The 21666-nt window shown below is 64.8% G+C and overlaps 2 protein-coding genes across 4 annotated transcripts; one reads left to right on the forward strand and one right to left on the reverse strand.

Annotated features, from left to right (window-relative positions):
• The first annotated feature begins 1438 nt into the window (after positions 1 to 1438).
• Positions 1439 to 9632, forward strand: APH1A (aph-1 homolog A, gamma-secretase subunit). 2 transcript variants are annotated; one of them, XM_064175978.1, is made up of 7 exons: positions 1439 to 1592; positions 3774 to 3944; positions 4685 to 4758; positions 6760 to 6882; positions 7997 to 8124; positions 8941 to 9064; positions 9271 to 9632. In XM_064175978.1, exons 1-7 carry the CDS (start codon positions 1480 to 1482, stop codon positions 9333 to 9335), a joined length of 798 nt encoding a protein of 265 aa, XP_064032048.1. In that variant the 5' UTR covers positions 1439 to 1479; the 3' UTR covers positions 9336 to 9632. The 2 variants fall into 2 exon arrangements, with proteins under 2 accessions (XP_064032048.1, XP_064032049.1); XM_064175979.1 differs by lacking the exon at positions 3774 to 3944 and having other exon boundaries at positions 1440 to 1592.
• Positions 9633 to 11091: 1459 nt separating this feature from the next.
• CA14 (carbonic anhydrase 14) lies at positions 11092 to 20750 on the reverse strand. Of its 2 annotated transcripts, XM_064175973.1 has the most exons (10): positions 20618 to 20750; positions 20416 to 20436; positions 17266 to 17445; positions 17026 to 17168; positions 15525 to 15620; positions 12410 to 12476; positions 12125 to 12282; positions 11921 to 12047; positions 11779 to 11799; positions 11303 to 11474 (listed from the first exon to the last, which is right to left on the reverse strand). In XM_064175973.1, the coding sequence occupies exons 1-10, from the start codon at positions 20667 to 20669 to the stop codon at positions 11386 to 11388; spliced, it is 954 nt and encodes a 317-aa protein (XP_064032043.1). In that variant the 5' UTR covers positions 20670 to 20750; the 3' UTR covers positions 11303 to 11385. The 2 variants fall into 2 exon arrangements, with proteins under 2 accessions (XP_064032040.1, XP_064032043.1); XM_064175970.1 differs by lacking the exon at positions 11921 to 12047 and having other exon boundaries at positions 11092 to 11474.
• Positions 20751 to 21666: the final 916 nt, after the last annotated feature.

Genomic DNA, 21666 nt, shown 5'->3' on the forward strand with positions numbered 1-21666 from the left:
GCTATTCCTCTCTCCCACTCCATCCTTCCTCTCCCTGCTCCAACCTCCCTGGACCCCTCCATTCCCAGGCCTCCTCTAGCTCTGGGCCCTCCCCACCCCCACTATCTCTCCATCCTCTCCATCTCCCAGTCACCACCCTGGGGACACATCTCCCCAGCTCTGCCCCCTCCAGGCCACCAGCTCCACACCCTGATGCCAGCCAGGCTGCAGGAGGAGGAGGTGAGGCCATGCTGGCAGCCAGCAGGCAGTGCCCCTCTGCTCCAGGACGTTGGCACTGTGGGGAGATTTGGGGGGCAGGGGGAGCCTCTGATGCCATTGCCACCCACAGGCACAGCTGACCTATGCCCACTTGGACTTCTCCACCCCAGCACGACCGAGGCCATGAGCTGCATCTGGCACAGGCTGGCAGCCTCATGCCCAGGGTGTGTCCCCTCCATGTCCCCAGCCCCCAGTGCCGCTGGGGGACCCCCACGACAGAGGATGAAATAAAGAACTTTGCCCTCTGGAGGTGGCCTGAGCTGATGGAGAGCAGTGCCCAGCCTGTGCCCAGCCCAGACAATGCCCCCAGGCCCCTGGATGTGGCACAGCTCACAGCCACCTGCCTGCAGAGAGGCTTTGTGGGGTGCAAGGGGACCCTTGGAAGGGGTTTTGGGGGTGCAGAGAGGCTCCTGGAGGGGGATTGGGAGTGCAAAGTGGCTCCAGGTCACACTCTGGTGGGGGGCAAAAGGGCTCCTGGCTGGGTTTGGGGGCACAGCAGTGCTCCCTGGAGGGGCTTTGGGGGTGCAGAGCTATTTCCTGGGCTGTTCCGTGGGTGCAAAGTGGCTCCAGGGCAGGCTCCGTGGGTGTCATTTGGGGCTGCAGAGTGGAGCCCGTGGGCACTCCAGGGGTTGCAAAGGGGCTCTTTGGAGAGGTTTGGGGGTGCAAAGGGACACCCTGGGGAGGAGGTTTGGGGTCCAAAGATGTCCCTGAAGGTGTTTTTTACTGTAGAGTGACTGCTGGAGACACCTGGGGGGTACAAAGAGGCTCCCCCCTCCCCCACTGCTCTGCAAAGGGGCTCTCTGGAGAGCTTTGGGGGTGCAAAGGGACACCCTGGGGAGGAGGTTTGGGGTCCAGAGATGTCCCTGAAGGTGTTTTTTACTGCAGAGTGACTGCTGGAGGCACCTGGGGGGCACGAAGTGGCTCCCCCTCCCCCACTGCTCTGCCAAGGGGCTCTCTGGAGAGCTTTGGGGGTGCAAAGAGATGCCCTGGGGAGGAGGTTTGGGGTTCAGAGATGTCCCTGAAGGTGTTTTTTACTGTAGAGTGACCGCTGCAGGCACCTGGGGGCACGAAGCGGCTCCCCTCTCCCGCCGCTGCGCTGCTCCCGGGGCTGGCTGCGCACTGAGCCCTCCCTGCCGCCAGGGGGCGCTGCGGACTCCACCCAACCCCTCCCCGGGGGCGTTCTCCGCTCGGCCCCGCCCCTTCCGGCCCCGCCCCACCGCCATGGGCGCCGCTGTCTTCTTCGGCCTGGCCGGGATCGCCTTCGGGCCGGCCCTGGCGCTCGTCCTGCTCACGGTGGCGGCGGAACCGCTGCGAGTCATCGTGCTGGTGGCGGGGTGAGCCCGGGGGCAGCGGGAGCGGGGCAGGAGGGGCCTCGGGGCAGGGCTTGAGGTCCGTTCCGGGGGTTCTGGTAGGGAGGGGGAGGCTGAGGGGGCCCTTGGGGGGGGAGGTCTCAGTGTCCTGGAGCAGAGGTAGGGAGGGAGAGGATGGAAGCGGTTGGGTGGTTGGGGAGGCAGAGAGCACTGAGAGAGCAGGATCGCAGCGTGGGTTAGGTCGGAAGGGAGCTCAGAGCTCAGCCTGGGACATGGGCAGGGACAGGTCCCACGGGAATAGGTCACTCAAGGCCTCATCCAGCCTGGTCCTGAGCACCTCCAGGGTGGTTGTGGAGCACAGAAGCACCCAACGTGATCTTCGATCACGTTGGGTGCTTCTGTGCTCCACAACCACCCTGGGAAACCTGTGCCCAGGCTCTCACCACCCTCACCCTGTGCCCAGGCTCTCACCACCCTTCAGACCCTGCCAGGCCACTCCAAGGGCTCCTGGAAGCCTTCTCCTCTCCAGCCTGCACAGCCCCAACTCTCTCAGCCTGTGCTCAGAGCAGAGCTGCTGCAGCCCTCTCAGCATCTTGGTGGCCTCCTCTGGGCTGGCTCCAACACTTCCATGTGCTGCTTGTGCTGGGGGCTGCAGAACCCTACCCAGTTGGAGGTTTCCCTGCTGAGTGCAGGGAGGGGCTTGAACAAAACGACTTTGGAGGGTCCCTTCCAAGCCAATGCCATCTCTCAACCCCCTCCCCTATTGCCTGTCTGTGATCCCAGGGATGCTCCAAGCATCCCAACACTGCTGGGGCTTGCACCACGACTGTGACTTTGACACTGAGGTGCCATGAGGTCAGCCCTGTCCCCTGCTCTCAGATGCTCAGCTTCATTTCCCAGCCTTGTGCTGGGGACTCCAGAGCTGCCCCCAGGGCTGCAGGTGGGGGCTGAGGAGAGCAGAGCCAAGGGGCACAATGCCCTCCCTTGCCCTGTGCCCACACTGCTCTGGCTGCAGCCAGCACAGGGTTGTGTCTGGGCTGCACTCACCCTGCAGGCTCCTGTGGAGCTTTGCCTCAGCCCAGACCCCCAGGGGCTGTTCCTCAGGGCTGCTCTCAGCCATTCCCCATGCAGGTTTCTCAGTGTCAGGGGTCAGTGAGCAGAGCTGAGTGCAGAAGCTTTGGGACACTGCCCAGGGAGGTGGTGGAGTCCCCATCCGCAGAGCTGTAGGCATGGCACTGTGTGGTGCCATGTGCTGGGTTGGAGTTGGGTTGGGTGATCCTGGAGACCTTCTCCAGCCTTAACAATTCTGTGATTCTTCTGGGGGCTTGGGGTGGGACTCCTGGAAGGTTTTTGGGATGGAAAAGGACTCGTTGAGGGGTTTATTTGGCTGTCAAAAGGGGCCTGAAGGCGTTTTTGAGGTACAAAAGGGCTTCTGGATGGGCTTTTGGGTATAACTGGGGGGGTAGTTGGGTGCCTGGGGAGAGGAGCAGCTGTGAGCTGGCTGTGTCCCTGCCTCACAGCAGAGCAGCTTTCCTCTGAGCAGTTAGAATCATAGAATCAGTCAGGGCTGGGAGGGACCACAAGGACCATCCAGTTCCACCCCCCCTGCCCTGGGCAGGGACACCTCACACCAGCTCAGGCTGTCCACAGCCTCAGCCAGCCTGGCCTTGAACACCTCCAGGGATGAGGCTTCCACCACCTCCCTGGGCAACCCCTTCCAGGCTCTCACCACCCTCATGCTGCAGAACTTCTTCCTAACCTCCAGGCTGACTCTCCCCATTTCCAGCTTTGCTCCATTCCCCTCACTCCTATCACTCCCTGACAGCCTAAAAAGTCCCTCCCCAACTTTCTTGTACCCCCCTTAAGATGCTGCAAGGCCACAGTAAGGTCACCTGGGAGCCTTCTCCTCTCCAGCCTGAGCAGCCCCAACTGCCTCAGTCTCTCCTCTCAGCAGAGCAGCTCCAGCCCTCTGCTCATCCTCTTGGCCCTTCTCTGTTCCTCGCAGCCCTTGAGGAAGGAAGCTTTGGGGCTGCCTGATCTGTTTGCTTTTCCACTTCCTTCCCATGCCCTCTTCCTGCCACAGTGCCTGGGCAGCCTGTGAGGGAGCCACCTGGAGCCCAGGGGAAGCACCTGAAGAGCTCAGCCCACGTTTGCTGCATGCTTCTGAGCTCCCTGCTGTGACCTTTGTATTGCTCTCTTCTCCAGGGCCTTCTTCTGGCTGGTGTCACTGCTGCTGGCCTCTCTCATCTGGTTCATTGCAGTGCACCTCAGTGACAGGGAGGATGCCAGGCTGCAGTATGGGCTCCTCATCTTCGGGGCTGCTGTCTCTGTCCTGCTGCAGGAGGCTTTCAGATTTGCCTACTTCAAGCTGCTGAAGTAAGAACCTGTCCCAGAGGAGCTGCATGGGGGCAGGTGACCTGTTCTGCTGTAGAACCATCATGGAATGGTTTCAGTTGGAAGAGATCTTGCAGATGGAGTCCAGCCCTTAGCCCAGCACTGCCAGGTCATGACCAAGCCCTCAGCACCACAGCTCCACAGCTTTGAAACCCCTCCAGGCATGGGGACTCCACCACTGCCCTGGGCAGCCTGGGCCAGGCCTTGGCAACCCTCAGGGGACAGAAATTGTTCCTCGTGGCCAATCCAAACCTCCCCTGGGGCAACTTGAGGCCATTTCCTCTTTTCCTGACCCTTGTTACTAAGCAGGAGAGACCTGCCCTGGCTGCAGCCTCCTTTCAGGGAGTTGTAGAGAGCCAGAAGGTCTTACTGAGCCTCCTCTTCTCGAGGCTGACCCATCCCATGTCCCTCAGTCCCTTCTCCTTGTCCTCCAGACTCTTCCCTATGTCCTCCTTGGTGTGAGGGGCCCAAAACTGCCCCCAGAATTTGAGTGGTGTGGCCCCACCGGTGCCAAGCCCAGGGGGAAAATCCCTTCCCTGTCCCTGCTGTCCACCCTGCTCCGGCAGCTGTGTTCCCCCCAGGGGAAGCTCACAGAGTACTGCAGTTAGCTCCTGGGAGGGATCTGCTCCTGCTGCCCCTGGGCTCATTTCTGACCCTCCTCTTCCCGTGGGCTGAATCCCCTCCCCTGGTCCTTGCCCTGAGGCTTCTCTCCCCCCGAGCAGGAAGGCTGACGAAGGGCTGGCGCTGCTCAGCGAGGATGGGCGCTCCCCCCTGTCCCTGCGGCAGATGGCGTACGGTGAGCACCGCCCAGCCCCCGGGCGGCCAGCAGGGGGCGCTCCCCACACACACACACACCCCCCCCGGGCGGCCAGCAGGGGGTGCTCCCCACCCCTACCCCCCCCAAGCTGCCAGCAGGGGGCGCTCCCCACCCCCACCCCTCTCCCCCGGGCGGCCAGCAGGGGGCGCTCCCCACCCCCACCCCTCTCCCCCGGGCGGCCAGCAGGGGGCGCTCCCCACCCCCACCCCTCTCCCCCGGGCGGCCAGCAGGGGGCGCTCCCCACCCCCACCCCTCTCCCCCGGGCGGCCAGCAGGGGGCGCTCCCCCCCCCCACCCCTACCCCCCGGGCGGCCAGCAGGGGGCGCTCCCCACCCCTACCCCCCGGGCTGCCAGCAGGGGGCACTCACTTCCTACCACCCCCCCCGGGCTGCCAGCAGGGGGCGCTCCCCACCCCTACCCCCCTCCCCCGGGCAGCCAGCAGGGGGCGCTCCCCACCCCTACCCCCCTCCCCCGGGCAGCCAGCAGGGGGCGCTCCCCACCCCCCCCACCCCCCGGGCAGCCAGCAGGGGGTGCTCCCCACCCCTACCCCCCCCAAGCTGCCAGCAGGGGACACTCCCTACCCTCCCCCGGGCGGCCAGCAGGGGGCCCTCCCCACCCCTACCCCCCCGCCCCGGGCTGCCAGCAGGGGATGCTCCCTACCCCTACCCCCCCCCCAAGCTGCCAGCAGGGGATGCTCCCTACCCCCCCCGGGCGGCCAGCAGGGGATGCTCCCTACCCCCCCCCCAGGCGGCCAGCAGGGGGCGCTCCCCACCTCTACCCCCACCCCCCCTGGGCTGCCAGCAGGGAGTGCTCCCCTCCCTGCCCCCCCGACCTCCCAGCCTGCCAGCAGGGGGCACTCCCTCCCTACCACCTCCCTGGGCTGCCAGCAGGAAGCACTCCCCACACTGTCCCTCAAGACTGCCAGCAGGGGGTGCTCCCCTCCCTGCCCCCCTCCACGGCTGCCAGCAGGAGGTGTTCCTGCCCTGCCACCCCCGGCACTGCCAGCAGGGGGCGCTCCCCTCAGGCTGCCTGGCAGTGGAATGCTTGGGAATGAGAGCCCAGTCCTGGGGTCACAGAATCACAGTGAAGCAGCTCAGAAAGATCTCGGAGATCCTCAAGTCCAACCTCTCACCTAACAGCTTCTGATGAACTAATCCCTGGCACTGAGTGCCTCCTGCAGCCTCCTCTTAAACACCTCCAGCCATGGGCACTCCACCACCTCCCTCCCTGGGCAGCCCATCCCAGTGCCAATCACTCTCTGCCAACAGCTTCCTCCTCACATCCAGCCTGAGCCTGCCCTGGCACAGCTTGAGGCACTGTGCCCTTCTTCTGGCCCTGGCTGCCTGGCAGCAGTGCTCTACCTTCAGGTAGTTGCAGGCAGCAATCAGCTCTGCCCTGAGCCTCCTCTGTGCCAGGCTGCACCCCCCCAGCTCCCTCAGCCTCTCCTCACAGGGCTGTGCCCCAGGCCCCTCCCCAGCCTTGCTGCCCTGCTCTGGGCACCTGCCAGCCCCTCAGCAGCTCTCTGCAATGCAGGAGCCCAGAACTGGGCACAGCACTCCAGGGGTGGCCTGAGCAGTGCTGAGCACAGGGGCACAAGAACCTCCCTGCTCCTGCTGCCCACACTGCTCCTCAGCCAGCCCAGGATGCCATTGCCCTTCTTGGCCCCCTGGCCACACTGCTGGTTCCTGTTCAGCTGCCAGCCAGCACCCCCAGGGCCCTCTCTGCCTGCCTGCTCTCAGCCACTCCTTCCCCAGCCTGTAGCACTGCTTGGGGTTGTGGCCACCAGCTCCTCTGTGCCTGCCTGGCACTGGGATGCTTGGGAATCAGCCCAGTAGAGGTGGCAAGGAGCCCACCAGGCCAACACAGCATTCCCAACTCTTTCTCTCACTCTCCCACCATTCCCTGGGTTGATTTTTGGGGCTGATGGTGGAATCAGCAGGGCTGTGGTCACCTCATGGCTTAGTTCTTTCTCTCTCCACAGTCTCAGGCCTGTCCTTTGGCATCATCAGTGGAGTCTTCTCCATCATTAACATCCTGGTGGACTCCATCGGGCCAGGGATCGTTGGGATCCATGGGGATTCTCCCTACTACTTCATCACCTCTGGTGAGGATCATCGAATCAGAGAGTGGGTTAGGCTGGAAGGGACCTCAGTGCTCATCCAGCTCCAACCACCCTGCCACAGGCAGGGACACCTCCCACTAGAACAGGTCACTCAAGGCCTCGTCCAGCCTGGTCCTGTAACACCTCCAGGGAGGTTGTGGAGCACAGAAGCACCCAATGTGATCAAAGATCACATTGGGTGCTTCTGTGCTCCACAACCACCCTGGGAAACCTGTGCCAGGCTCTCACCCCCCTCAACCTGTGCCAGGCTCTCACCACCCTCAGCCTGTGCCCAGGCTCTCACCACCCTCACTGCAAACAGCTTCCTCACATCCACTTTCAATCTCCACTCTGCCACTTCAAACCCAGTCCTCCTCCTCCTCCTCTCATTCCCAGCCCCTCTCAACAGTCCCTCCCCAGCCCTCCTGCAGCCCCCTGCAGACCCTGCCAGGCCACTCCAAGGGCTCCTGGAAGCCTTCTCCTCTCCAGCCTGCACAGCCCCAACTCTCTCAGCCTGTGCTCAGAGCAGAGCTGCTGCAGCCCTCTCAGCATCTTGGTGGCCTCCTCTGGGCTGGCTCCAACACTTCCATGTCCTGCTTGTGCTGGGGGCTCCAGAGCTGCCCCCAGGGCTGCAGGTGGGGGCTGAGGAGAGCAGAGCCAAGGGGCACAATCCCCTCCCTTGCCCTGTGCCCACACTGCTCTGGCTGCAGCCAGCACAGGGTTGTGTCTGGGCTGCACTCACCCTGCAGGCTCCTGTGGAGCTTTGCATCAGCCCAGACCCCCAGGGGCTGTTCCTCAGGGCTGCTCTCAGCCATTCCCCACCCAGCCTGGAGCTGTGCTTGGGGCTGCACCCACCCAGCTGCAGGACCTTCCACTTGGCCTGGCTGAATGCCCTGAGCTTGGCTTGGGCACAGCTCTGCAGCCTGCCCAGGTCCCTCTGGATGGATCCCTGCCCTCTGGGGCAAGTCGACTGTGCCACACAGCTTGGTGCCACCTGCAGACCTGCTGAGGGTGTCCTCAGTTCTGGAGCCTGGAGAGCTGCAGCCTGATCCTTTGCCGAGGTGAGGAGGGAGGTGGTGCAGGAGCCTGGAGGGGGTTTGTGTCTCTCTCCCTGCAGCATTCCTCACCATGGCTCTCGTCCTGCTCCACACCTTCTGGGGGGTGATTTTCTTCGACGCCTGCGAGCGGCAGCGCTACTGGTGCCTGGGGCTGGTGGTTGCCACTCACCTCCTGACCTCGGGGCTGGTGAGTTTGGTCACTGAGACCTCTGAGATCATCCAGTCCCCAAGCCTCACCCTGCCACTGCCAAGTCACAACCAACCCATGGCCCTCAGCACTACATCTCCATCGCTTGGAAACCCCTCTGGAGATGGAGGCTCCACCACGGCCCTGGGCAGCCTGGGCCAGGCCTGGCCAAGCCTCAACGGGCAAAAATTGTTCCTGGTGGCCAGCAGAAGGCCTCTGCCTCTTGTCTTGTCCCCTGGGAGAAGAGCCAAATCCCCACCTGGTTCCAGCCTCCTCCCAGGAAGCTGCAGAGGGCTATGAACTCTTCACTCATTCTCCTCCAGGCTGAACACCCTCAGCTGCTCCTCTCCAGCCCTGTTCTCCAGACCCCTCCCCAGCTTTGTTGCCCTTGTCTGGACCTGCTCCAGCTCCTCAGTCTCCTCTTCAGAGAGAGAAGAGCCCAAACCTGACTGCAGGATTCCAGCTGTGGCCTCACCAGGGCCCAGTGACACATCAGAGCTCTCCCCAGAGCTGTGCCTGGAGCAGAGCAGCCTCAGCCTTGGCTGTCACCAGAGCCCCCTCTGGTGCAGTGAGGGGACACAGAGACACCTGCTGCTGCCTGAGGCTCCCGGAATCACTTGCCCTGAGCCATGGGGCAGGTGGCAGCCCTCTTGGGCAGCCTCCTGGGGCATGCTCAGGGGTGGGACAGGGCATTGTCCCCCCAGCTCCTGGGGGGGAACAGGCTGGGCAGGAGCTGCAGCCAGGCCTGGCTCAGCTCAGAGCCTCCCCCTTCCCCCCATGACTGTTTCTAACGCTGCCTTCCCTGTCCTCCCCCAGACGTTCCTGAACCCCTGGTATGAAGCCAGCTTGGTCCCCATCTTCATCATCACCCTCTGCATGGGCCTCTGGGCCTTCGTCACCGCCGGGGGCTCCTTCCACAACATCCTCAAGTGCCTCTCCTGTAAGGGGGAGGCCTGGGCAGGGCTCGGGGGGGCTCTTCTGGTGGCTCTTTGCCCCCTGGGGAGGTGGTGGAGGGCTGTGTGCCATGGGTGCAGGGGCTGCTGGGGTGGGGGCAGAGGGGTCCTGCCTGGGCTGCGTCTCCTGGCGCTAAGAGGGGCTGGAGCAGGCCCCCACCCCCAGCACAACCCTGCTCCCCCCTGCCCCCAGGTAAGCAGGAGGACGACAGCAGAGTGATGATGTACTCAGCACTGCAGGTGCCTTTGGAGGACTGAGCAGCTGCCGTGGCCCTGCCTGTGCCACCTCCGGCGTGCCCAAGTGCCCTCTTCTCGGCAGCTGCCAAGGTCACGCCGCTGACCTGCGCCTCCGCTGCCGCCCGGCTCAGCCCCCCCGGGACACCACGGGGGGGGCCTCTGTGTCCTGTCCCACTTCAGAGGGGACTTGTGGGGGGGCCTGTGGACCCCCTTCCCATGACCTTTGTTGGACTGGACTCCTGCTGGGCTGAGTGTGGGAGGGCAGGAGTGGGGCTGGGTGCCCTGCGGAGCAGCTGAGCTCGGGGCAGGACCCCCCCACGCTTTCCTCACTTGTTTTACCTCCCCCGGGGGTGTCCCTCCCCTTTCCGCGGGCCCCACCCCAGTGCTGGGTGTTGGCTGGGGCGGGGGGGGGGGGGGGGGGGAGGGTCCTTATCCTGCTGTGTGACTTGGGGGGGGGGGGGTAAATTATTTTTTTGACTGAGAGTAAAACCCTTTTAACAGAGCCGTGGGCACCGAGCTGGCTGCTGCCATGGGCACTGAGCTGGCTGCTGCCGTGGGCACCGAGCTGGCTGCTGCCGTGGGCACCGAGCTGGCTGCTGCCCTCGCCATGTGGCACCGAGCTGGCTGCTGCCGTGGGCACTGAGCTGGCTGCTGCCGTGGGCACCGAGCTGGCTGCTGCCATGGGCACTGAGCTGGCTGCTGCCGTGGGCACTGAGCTGGCTGCTGCCGTGGGCACCGAGCTGGCTGCTGCCCTCGCCATGTGGCACCGAGCTGGCTGCTGCCGTGGGCACCGAGCTGGCTGCTGCCATGGGCACTGAGCTGGCTGCTGCCGTGGGCACCGAGCTGGCTGCTGCCATGGGCACCGAGCTGGCTGCTGCCATGGGCACCGAGCTGGCTGCTGCCGTGGGCACTGTGGCACCGAGCTGGCTGCTGCCGTGGGCACCGAGCTGGCTGCTGCCATGGGCACTGTGGCACCGAGCTGGCTGCTGCCGTGGGCACCGAGCTGGCTGCTGCCATGGGCACTGAGCTGGCTGCTGCCGTGGGCACCGAGCTGGCTGCTGCCATGGGCACTGAGCTGGCTGCTGCCGTGGGCACCGAGCTGGCTGCTGCCCTCGCCATGTGGCACCGAGCTGGCTGCTGCCGTGGGCACTGTGGCACCGAGCTGGCTGCTGCCGTGGGCACAGAGCTGGCTGCTTCTGTGGGCACTGTGGCACCGAGCTGGCTGCTGCCCTCGCCATGTGGCACCGAGCTGGCTGCTGCCATGGGCACCGAGCTGGCTGCTGCCGTGGGCACCGAGCTGGCTGCTGCCGTGGGCACTGTGGCACCGAGCTGGCTGCTGCCGTGGGCACTGTGGCACCGAGCTGGCTGCTGCTGTGGGCACCGAGCTGGCTGCTGCCGTGGGCACTGTGGCACCGAGCTGGCTGCTGCCGTGGGCACCGAGCTGGCTGCTGCTGTGGGCACCGAGCTGGCTGCTGCCGTGGGCACTGTGGCACCGAGCTGGCTGCTGCCGTGGGCACCGAGCTGGCTGCTGCCATGGGCACCGAGCTGGCTGCTGCCGTGGGCACCGAGCTGGCTGCTGCCATGGGCACTGTGGCACCGAGCTGGCTGCTGCCGTGGGGACGGGGGTGGGGACGGGGCTGGGCTTCCCCGGACTCCATCTGGCTCCCAGTCCCTTTCCCAGCTTTGGGAAGGGAGCTCCCAGGTTGGGGCTGACAGGACCCATCCCAAAAGCCCCCCCCAGGCCAGTTCCCTCTGCAGCACTAAGCCAGCAGAGCAGTGGGATGGGGCAGGGGCTTTATTTCCAGTGAGGCAGGCAAGAGGATGAGGAGGAGGTGGGCAGGAGAGGGTAGAGGAAGGGGGTTCAAGGGGGGAGGGGGTTCAGGGTCGGGGGGCACCACGGGCACGAGTGGAGGCTTTGAAGACAACTTCCTGCTGCTGTGTCCTCACTCTGGCACGGGGGGGGGGGGGGCTGAGGTGAAGGTGACCTAACCCTGAGCAGGTGGAGGGGGGGGGGCTGAGGTGGGAGCTGATTCGAGTGGGTCCGGGGTCCCTGCCCCGCGTGGGGGCCCCCTCACCGCATCCTCTTGGCCACGAAGTGGACAGCAAGGGCGAGGAGGAGGCAGGAGGCCACAGCGCCGAAGGTGATGGCAACGATTTCCCCTGGGGGGGGACACCACGGAGGACTCAGAGGCGCCGCGGATGGGAGGTGACCCCCCCCAGTTCCCAGCTCCTGCCCTCCCCCCAGTTCCCAGCTCCTGCCCTCCCCCCGGTTCCCAGCTCCTGCCCTCCCCCCGGTTCCCAGCTCCTGCCCTCCCCCCAGTTCCCAGCTCCTGCCCTCCCCCCGGCTCCCAGCTCCTGCCCTCCCCCCAGTTCCCAGCTCCTGCCCTCCCCCCAGTTCCCAGCTCCTGCCCTCCCCCCCAGTTCCCAGCTCCTGCCCTCCCCCCGGTTCCCAGCTGGGCCATACCTGTTGAGTACCCCTCAGGCTCTGCAAGGGAAGAGAAGCAGCTCAGCACCTTTGCTTGGCACCCACCCGGGGCTCCAGGAGGCATTTGGGGGGGTCCTGGGGGGAGCATTTCCAATACCACCCCTCCCAAGCCAGCTCTTACCCCTGGGGAAGGAGGACAGCACTTGGCGCTGGTTGAGCTCCTGGGGAGCCCGAAAATTGGCCACCAGGTGCTGGGGCTCAGCCTCTGCCTCTGCCGTGGCATAAAGAGCTCCCTGGAGCTGCTCCAGCTGAAACGGGACGGGGGAGGGGAGCGGTCAGGCTGCCCCCGCAGCCGGGGGGGTGCTCACCCCGAGGTGTGGCTTACCTGTGCCAGGCTGATGCGGACAGGCTGCTGGAAGACAGTCCAGAGGACGCTCTGCAGGCAGGGGGGGGTGGTGAGGGAGCCGTTGTAGCGGTAGTAGAGGTCGAGGCGCGGCGGCAGCAGGTCCTGGATGCTGAAGGAGGGGATGGAGGTGCTCTGCCCTGGGGGGGGGTGGGGGGGTGGGAGAGGTTGGGTGGCACAGGGGGAGGACCGTGGGGTCCCTGCAACCCTGCTGTGCTCTGCCTGCCCTGCTGGCAGCCCAAGCAGCCCCTCCCCGCCGGGGCTCACCAGCGTAGGTGATGCTGCCGAGGTGCCTCAGGATGTTGTCGTAGGCAGGGTGGGGGTCAGAGCCCACCTAGGGGGGAAGAGGAAATCATTGAGGGGTGGAATGGTTTGGGCTGGAAGAGACCAACCCCTGCCAGGGCACCCCCAAACAGGGCTCTCAGCACCCCCAAACAGAGCCCTCAGCACCCCTAAACAGAGCTCTCAGCACCCCCAAACAGGGCCCTCAGCACCCCCAAACAGGGCCCTCAGCACCCCCAAACAAAGCTCTCAGCACTCCCAAACAGGGCCCTCAGCACCTCCAAACAGAGCCCTCAGCACCCCCAAACAGAGCTCTCAGCACCTCCAAACAGAGCCCTCAGCACCTCCAAACAGAGTCCTCAGCACCCCCAAACAGGGCTCTCAGCACCCCAGACAGAGCCCTCAGCACTCCCAAACAGGGCCCTCAGCACCTCCAAACAGAGCCCTCAGCACCCCCAAACAGAGCTCTCAGCACCCCCAAACAGAGCCCTCAGCACCTCCAAACAGAGTCCTCAGCACCCCCAAACAGGGCCCTCAGCACCCCCAAACAGAGCCCTCAGCACCCCCAAACAGAGCCCTCAGCACCCCCAAACAGAGCTCTCAGCACCTCCAAACAGAGCCCTCAGCACCCCCAAACAGAGCCCTCAGCACCCCCAAACAAAGCTCTCAGCACTCCCAAACAGGGCCCTCAGCACCTCCAAACAGAGCCCTCAGCACCCCCAAACAGAGCTCTCAGCACCCCCAAACAGAGCTCTCAGCACCCCCAAACAGGGCTCTCAGCACCCCAGACAGAGCCCTCAGCACCCCCAAACAGAGCCCTCAGCACCCCCAAACAGGGCTCTCAGCACCCCCAAACAGAGCCCTCAGCACCCCCAAACAGAGCCCTCAGCACCCCCAAACAGAGCTCTCAGCACCCCCAAACAGGGCTCTCAGCACCTCCAAACAGGGCCCTCAGCACCCCCAAACAGGGCCCTCAGCACCCCCAAACAAAGCTCTCAGCACTCCCAAACAGGGCCCTCAGCACCTCCAAACAGAGCCCTCAGCACCCCCAAACAGAGCTCTCAGCACCCCCAAACAGAGCTCTCAGCACCCCCAAACCGGGCTCTCAGCACCCCAGACAGAGCCCTCAGCACCCCCAAACAGAGCCCTCAGCACCCCCAAACAGGGCTCTCAGCACCCCCAAACAGGGCTCTCAGCACCTCCAAACAGAGCCCTCAGCACCCCCAAACAGGGTCCTCAGCACCCCCAAACAGAGCCCTCAGCACCTCCAACCCGAGCCCTCAGCACCCCCAAACAGGGCCCTCAGCACCCCCAAACAGAGCCCTCAGCACCCCCAAACAGGGCTCTCAGCACCCCCAAACAGAGCCCTCAGCACCCCCAAACAGGGCTCTCAGCACCCCCAAACAGAGCCCTCAGCACCCCCAAACAGAGTCCTCAGCACCCCCAAACAGGGTCCTCAGCACCCCCAAACAGAGCCCTCAGCACCTCCAAACAGAGTCCTCAGCACCCCCAAACAGGGCCCTCAGCACCCCCAAACAGAGCCCTCAGCACCCCCAAACAGAGCCCTCAGCACCCCCAAACAGAGCTCTCAGCACCTCCAAACAGGGCCCTCAGCACCCCCAAACAGAGCTCTCAGCACCCCCAAACAGGGCTCTCAGCACCCCAGACAGAGCCCTCATCACCCCCAAACAGAGCCCTCAGCACCCCCAAACAGGGCTCTCAGCACCCCCAAACAGAGCCCTCAGCACCCCCAAACAGGGCTCTCAGCACCTCCAAACAGAGCCCTCAGCACCCCCAAACAGGGTCCTCAGCACCCCCAAACAGAGCCCTCAGCACCTCCAAACAGAGTCCTCAGCACCCCCAACCAGGGCCCTCAGCACCCCCAAACAGAGCCCTCAGCACCCCCAAACAGGGCTCTCAGCACCCCCAAACAGAGCCCTCAGCACCCCCAAACAGGGCTCTCAGCACCCCCAAACAGAGCCCTCAGCACCCCCAAACAGAGTCCTCAGCACCCCCAAACAGGGTCCTCAGCACCCCCAAACAGAGCCCTCAGCACCTCCAAACAGAGTCCTCAGCACCCCCAAACAGGGCCCTCAGCACCCCCAAACAGAGCCCTCAGCACCCCCAAACAGAGCTCTCAGCACCCCCAAACAGAGTCCTCAGCACCCCCAAACAGGGCCCTCAGCACCCCCAAACAGGGCCCTCAGCACCCCCAAACAGAGCTCTCAGCACCCCCAAACAGAGCCCTCAGCACCCCCAAACAGAGTCCTCAGCACCCCCAAACAGGGCTCTCAGCACCCCCAAACAGAGCCCTCAGCACCCCCAAACAGAGCCCTCAGCACCCCCAAACAGAGTCCTCAGCACCCCCAAACAGGGCTCTCAGCACCCCCAAACAGGGCCCTCAGCACCCCCAAACAGAGCCCTCAGCACCCCCAAACAGAGTCCTCAGCACCCCCAAACAGGGCTCTCAGCACCCCCAAACAGGGCCCTCAGCACCCCCAAACAGAGCCCTCAGCACCCCCAAACAGAGCCCTCAGCACCCCCAAACAGGGCTCTCAGCACCCCCAGAGTCCTCAGCACCCCCAAACAGGGCTCTCAGCACCCCCAAACAGGGCTCTCAGCACCCCCTCCCCAGGATGCTCAAACCTCGCCGGGGATGGGGACTCCACCACTGCCCCCAGGCAGCTTGGGCCAGGCCTGGGCAAGCCTCAAGGGACAGAAATTGTTCTTCGTGGCCACCCCGAACCTGCCTGGGGCGACCTGAGGACATTTCCTCTTGCCCTGTCCCCCGTTCCTGGGCAGAGGAGCCCAAGCCCTGCCTGGCTCCAGCCTCCTCTCAGGCAGCTGTAGAGACCCAGGAGGTCTCCTTCAGCCTCCTCCATGCTGAACACCTCACAGGAGCTCTGCAGACCCTTCCCCAGCTCCGTTTGCCTCCTCTGGCCCCGCTCCAGCTCCTGATGTCCCTCGGGGAGTGAGGAGCCCAACCCTGACCGGGGCAGTGCCCAGCGCAGGGGAGGCCATTCCTGCCCTGCCCCTGCTGCTGCCCATCGCAGCCGGGAAGAGGAGTGTCAGGGCTCGGGGGTCCGGGGGGGGGCAGTACCTCCAGGAGGACCCCCAGCACTGCCAGCCCCCCGGCGTGGTGCTGTGCCTCGCTGGCGTCGCTGTAGTGCTCCGCGTCGTAGTGCACCACATGCATCTGCGGGGACAGCAGCGCGGTGCGGGCTGGGGGCAGAGCAGGGCTCCCCTCCACCCCCCCCTCCCGCCCTGCCTCTGCTAGCGGCCCCCACTTGTCCATGCCCGGCCCCCAGACCCAATCCTGCCACCCGTCCCCTGCCACCCACCCCCTGCCACCCATCCCCTGCCACCCGTTCCCTGCCACCCATCCCCTGCCACCTATCCAATGCCACCCAACCCTTGCCACCCGCCCCCTGCCACCCATCCCCTGCCACCCGCCCCCTGCCACCCATCCCCTGCCACCCATCCCCTGCCACCCGCCCCCTGCCACCCATCCCCTGCCACCCGCCCCCTGCCACCCATCCCCTGCCACCTATCCAATGCCACCCAACCCTTGCCACCCGCCCCCTGCCACCCATCCCCTGCCACCCGCCCCCTGCCACCCATCCCCTGCCACCTATCCAATGCCACCCAACCCTTGCCACCCGCCCCCTGCCACCCATCCCCTGCCACCCGTCCCCTGCCACCCGCCCCCTGCCACCCATCTCCTGCCACCCGCCCCCTGCCACCCATCCTCTGCCACCCATCCCCTGCCATCCATCCAATGCCACCCATCCCCTGCCATCCATCCAATGCCACCCATCCCCTGCCACCCATCCCTGCCACCCGTCCCTGCCAACCGCCCCCTGCCACCTGCCCCCTGCCTCCAGACTGCTTCCTCCACCTGTTCTTGCATCACATTCAAGCCCCCCGAGGCCCACTTCCCACCCACTTCCCACCCACTTCCCACCCACTTCCCACCCACTTCCCACCCATTTCCCACCCACTTCCCACCCATTTCCCTCCCACTTCCCACCCACTTCCCACCCACTTCCCACCCATTTCCCACCCATTTCCCACCCACTTCCCACCCACTTCCCACCCACTTCCCACCCATTTCCCACGACATTTCCCATCCCAGGTCCATTCCTGAAAACATTTTCCCCCCCATTCTATGCCATTCCTTACCTTCAGCCCCACTCCCAGGCCTTTTCCCGCCCCCAGCCCCATTTCTGCACCCATTTCCCACCCTGTCCTGTGCCATTCCCTACCCCCAGCCCTGCTCTCAGGCCATTTCCCACCCCCAGCCCCATTTCTGCCCCCATTTCCCACCCCCAGCCCCATTTCTGCCCCCATTTCCCACCCCCAGCCCCATTTCTGCCCCCATCTGCCCACCCCCAGCTCCATTTCTGCCCCCATTTCCCACCCCCAGCTCCATTTCTGCCCCCATTTCCCACCCCCAGCCCCATTTCTGCCCCCATCTCCCACCCCCAGCTCCATTTCTGCCCCCATCTGCCCACCCCACACCCATTTCCTTACCGTTTTCCACTCCCAGTCCCCACTTTCCTTTGTGCCCCCCACCCTTTTGTGCCCCCCCTCCCCCGTACCTCCGCAGGGGCACGGTGCCCATCCAGGAGATGCTCAGCCCCGCCGCTGTGCCCAGGCTGCCCCCAGTGGAAGTGGAGCTGGGCGGCGGCGAAGGCGTGGGGCAGCCCCTCCAGCTGCAGGGACGGTGGCAGTGCCAGCACCACTGCGGGGGGGGGGGACACACGGACACACAGCGGGCGGTTCAGCAGGGCTGCGACCCCAGGGACCCGCCCCCCAGACCCCCCCCGGGGGCTGCTGACCGGTGTGGCCGTTGTTGGCAAGGGTGAAGCCGGCGGCGTCGGGGCGCTGGTAGCCCACGGGGCGCACGGGCGGCAGCGAGGGGTCAGCCTGCGCCCCCCGCGTCCGGATGTCGATGGGCGACTGCGCTTGGCCCCCGCAGGCTGGGTGAGCCTCGGGCCAGTGCTGCTGCCCATGGGGACCTGGGCCGGGGCGGGGGGGGGGGGACGACCAGGAGGCTGCGTGAGACGCCCCCACCCTCACCCACCACCCCCTGCCTCCCCAAAACGCCTCTTTTGCCCCTCCATAATGGTGCCCACCTGCCCGGTTTCTCCCCCAAATTGCCTCCCATCCCCAAATTTCCCCTTTCCCACCCCATAATGGTACCCAAACCACCCAGTTTCTCCTCTAAATTGCCTCCCATCCCAAATTTCCCCTTTCCCACCCCCACAATGGTGCCCAACTGCCCAGTTTCTCCCCAAATTGCCCCCTGCCTCCCCAAAATGCCCTTTTTTCCCCCATAATGGTGCCCAACTGCCCAGTTTCTCCCCCAAGCTGCCCTCCCCTCCCCAAAATGCTCTTTTCCCCCCCCCATACTGGTACCCAAACCATCCAGTTTCTCCTCTAAATTGCCTCCCATCCCCAATTTCCCCTTTCCCACCTCTATAATGCTGCCAAAACTGCCCAGTTTCTCCCCCAAATTGGCTCCCATCCCCAATTTCCCCTTTCCCCCCCCCCCCCCCATACTGGTACCCAAACCACCCAGTTTCTCCTCTAAATTGCCTCCCATCCCCAAATTTCCCCTTTCCCACCCCCACAATGGTGCCAAAACTGCCCAGTTTCCCCCCCAACTGCCCTCCCCTCCCCAAAATGCCCTTTCCCCCCCCCATAATGATGCCCAACCACCCAGTTTCTCCCCAAATTTCCCCCTCCCCTCCCCAAAATGCCCTTTTTTCCCCCATAATGGTACCCAAACCACCCAGTTTCTCCTCTAAATTGCCTCCCATCCCAAATTTCCCCTTTCCCACCTCCATAATGCTGCCAAAACTGTCCAGTTTCTCCCTCAACTGCCCTCCCCTCCCTAAAATGTCCTTTTTTCCCCCATAATGGTACCCAACTGCCCAGTTTCTCCCCCAAATTGGCTCCCATCCCCAATTTCCCCTTTCCCCCCCCCCATACTGGTACCCAAACCACCCAGTTTCTCCTCTAAATTGCCTCCCATCCCCAAATTTCCCCTTTCCCACCCCCACAATGGTGCCCAACTGCCCAGTTTCTCCCCCAACTGCCCTCCCCTCCCCAAAATGCCCTTTTTACCCCCCATAATGGTGCCCAACCGCTTAGTTTCTCCCCAAATTGCCCCCTGCCTCCCCAAAATGCCTCTATTTTCCCCCATAACGGTGCCCAACTGCCCAGTTTCCCCCCCAGACTGCCCTCCCCTCCCCAAAATGCCTCTTTTTTCCCCCATAATGGTGCCCAGCTGCCCAGTTTCTCCCCCAAATTGCCCCCTCCCCAAAATGCTCTTTTTTTCCCCCATACGGTGCCTAACTGCCCAGTTTCTCCCCAAAATGCCCTCCCCAAAATGCCCCTTTCCCCCCCCATACTGGTACCCAAACCACCCAGTTTCTCCTCTAAATTGCCTCCCATCCCCAAATTTCCCCTTTCCCACCCCCACAATGGTGCCCAACTGCCCAGTTTCTCCCCCAACTGCCCTCTCCTCCCCAAAATGCCCTTTTTACCCCCCATACTGGTACCCAAACCACCCAGTTTCTCCCCCAAATTGCCTCCCATCCCAAATTTCCCCTTTCCCACCTCCATAATGGTGCCAAAACTGCCCAGTTTCTCCCCCAACTGCCCTCCCCTCCCCAAAATGCCCTTTTCCCCCCCATAATGGTGCCCAACTGCCCAGTTTCTCCCCAAATTGCCCCCTGCCTCCCCAAAATGCCCTTTTTACCCCCCATAATGGTGCCCAACTGCCCAGTTTCCCCCCCAGACTGCCCTCCCCTCCCCAAAATGCCTCTTTCTTTCCCTCGTATGGTGCCCAACTGCCCAGTTTCTCCCCCAAATTAGCTCCCATCCCCAAATTTCCCCTTTTCCACCCCCACAATGGTGCCCAGCTGCCCAGTTTCTCCCCCAACTGCCCTCCCCTTCCCAGAATGCCCTTTTTTCCCCCATAATGGTGCCCAACTTCCCAGTTTCTCCCCCAAGCTGCCCTCCCCTCCTCAAAATGCCCTTTTTTCCCCCCATAATGGTACCCAACTGCCCAGTTTCTCCCCCAAGCTGCCCTCCCCTCCCCAAAATCCCCTTTTTCCCCCCCATAACGGTGCTGTTCCCACCCAAACCGGTCCTGTCCCCACCCGAAGTGGATGTGCCCCGTCCCCCCCCCCCCCAAAGCGGCCTCACTTCCCCCCCTGCGGGAGGGGGATGCCGGTGACATTCCCACCGCGCTCGTTAATCCCCACGGGACATTGTTTGCAGCCAAGGGAGCGGGGACAAAGCTGCGCCTGTGGCGGGTGGGGAGGACCTGCGAGGCCCCCGTGGGCTCGCCGGGACGGATGGAGCTTAGCTGGGATTTGGCAGGGGCTGGATCCTAATTGGATTTGGCAGAGGGAGCGAGGTCGGAGCCTTACGTAAAGGAGCACAATGGGACCATTGGAGTGCGAGGGGGGACACGTGGGGGGGGGGGGGGGGCTGCAGCCATCCAACCCCCCCCACCCATTTAGGGGGACCCAAATGTCCAGGAGCAAGAGGGGGGGGGGAGGGGCTGTTACCCACCCATCTCCTTCCAATTCGGGGTGACCCAGGGGTCTGGGAGTGGGGTGGGGAGCATGGGGTGGGGAGGGAGGGGGAGAAGTGTCATCTATCCAACCCCCTCCTGTTTTTGGGGTACCAAGTGGCCAGGAGTGGAGGGGGGTGGGGTGCACTTGGGGAGGGGTGGGGGGTGTCACTCATCCATCTCCTTCCCCTTTTTGAGTGACCCAAAGTGGAAGTGGAGTGGGAGCCTCAACCCATTCAACAACCTCCCATTTGGGGGACCCAGAAGCCCAGGATTGGGGCTGGGGGCTCAAGGAGCTGTCACTCATCCAACCCAGTCCCTTCTAGGGGGCTGTGCCTTGGCTCTGGGGCGCAGGGACAGGCAGGGAAGAGGTCCTTGGGTGGGCTGGGGCCCCACTCACCCTCGTACGCCCAGTGGGGACCTGTGTGGGGAAGCAGAGCAGTTTGGGGTCAGGGGTCCCTGGGTGGCAGGGCTCAGGTGGCCGCTCCTGACCTTCCTGTGGAGGGTCTCGGTGGGTGCTGACAGCTGCACCCCGAAGCAGGTCCCACTCCCTGGGGCTGGGAGTTGGGGTGCAGGACTGTGGGGAGGGAGACCTCACTCACCAGCAGGCAGGGCCGGGGCCAGACCCCCCAGTAGCAGCAGGGCACGGAGCATGGCGGGGGGGGACCGGGTGCTGCTGACTCGGGTTTAAATACCCACCCAGGACGGGCCCCCCCCCAGGGGAGGGATGGAGGAGCCATCCCTGGGGCGTGGGGATGTGGGTGGGGGTATGGAGGGTGCGGGACTGGGAACTCGGGGGGGGGGGGGGGGCTGTGGAGTTTTGGGGGGATCTATGGGGCTGGGGAGGTTGGAGGGGAAGCTGCAGGTGCTGGGGGGCTTGGGCGGGCTGCAGGGCTGAGGTCGTTGGAGGATGTGGGGCTGGGGGACCTGCGGGGAGGAAGCGGAGGTGCGGGGGCTGCTGGGCTGGGGGGCTGCGGGGTTTTGGGGGGGGCGCTGTCGGTGCTGGGGGCCGCGGGAGGCTGCGAGGGGCTGTGGCTGTTGGGAGGTTGAGGCTGGGGGACCTGTGGGGCGGAAGTTTGGGGGGCTCGGGAGTTGGGGGCGTCGATGGGGCCGGGGCTATGGGAGGGGGACCGGGGGCGGGCCCGGGGACGCGCACGGACACTGCGGTACCGCCCTCGCCCCGCCCCTTTCTCGGGCCACGCCCGCTTCGACCACGCCCCTTCTCAGCCCCCGCCCCTTTGCCCAGCCACGCCCATCGCTGCTCCCTGCGCTCTGACGTCACCCAGGCGCGCGGCCTGCCCCTCCCTCCCCACGTGGGAACTCACGCGCCCGCCCGCCGCCATTATGTAACCGTCCCAGGGCGGAGCAGCTCTCCCATTGGCTCGTCCGGCGATGACGCACAGCAGCAGGCCGGAGCCCATTGGCGGCTCGTGGCGGGGCGTGGCCTGCAGGAGGCGTGGGGCGGGACAACCCCTCCGCGCGCGCCTCGTGACCCGCCGGCAGCCGCCGCCCGCCAGGGGGCGCAGCTCTGCTCCGCCGCAGCGCCGCAGCCACATGGGGGGGCGTGGCCTCAGCCTCACCCTCCCGACCAATGAGAGCGGGGCTGCGTCTGCTCTGGGCGGTGCCGCCGGTAGCGTTGACCAATGGGAGC

Source organism: Pogoniulus pusillus, chromosome 43, assembly GCF_015220805.1.
Source record: "Pogoniulus pusillus isolate bPogPus1 chromosome 43, bPogPus1.pri, whole genome shotgun sequence".
Classification (NCBI taxonomy): Eukaryota; Metazoa; Chordata; class Aves; order Piciformes; family Lybiidae; genus Pogoniulus; species Pogoniulus pusillus.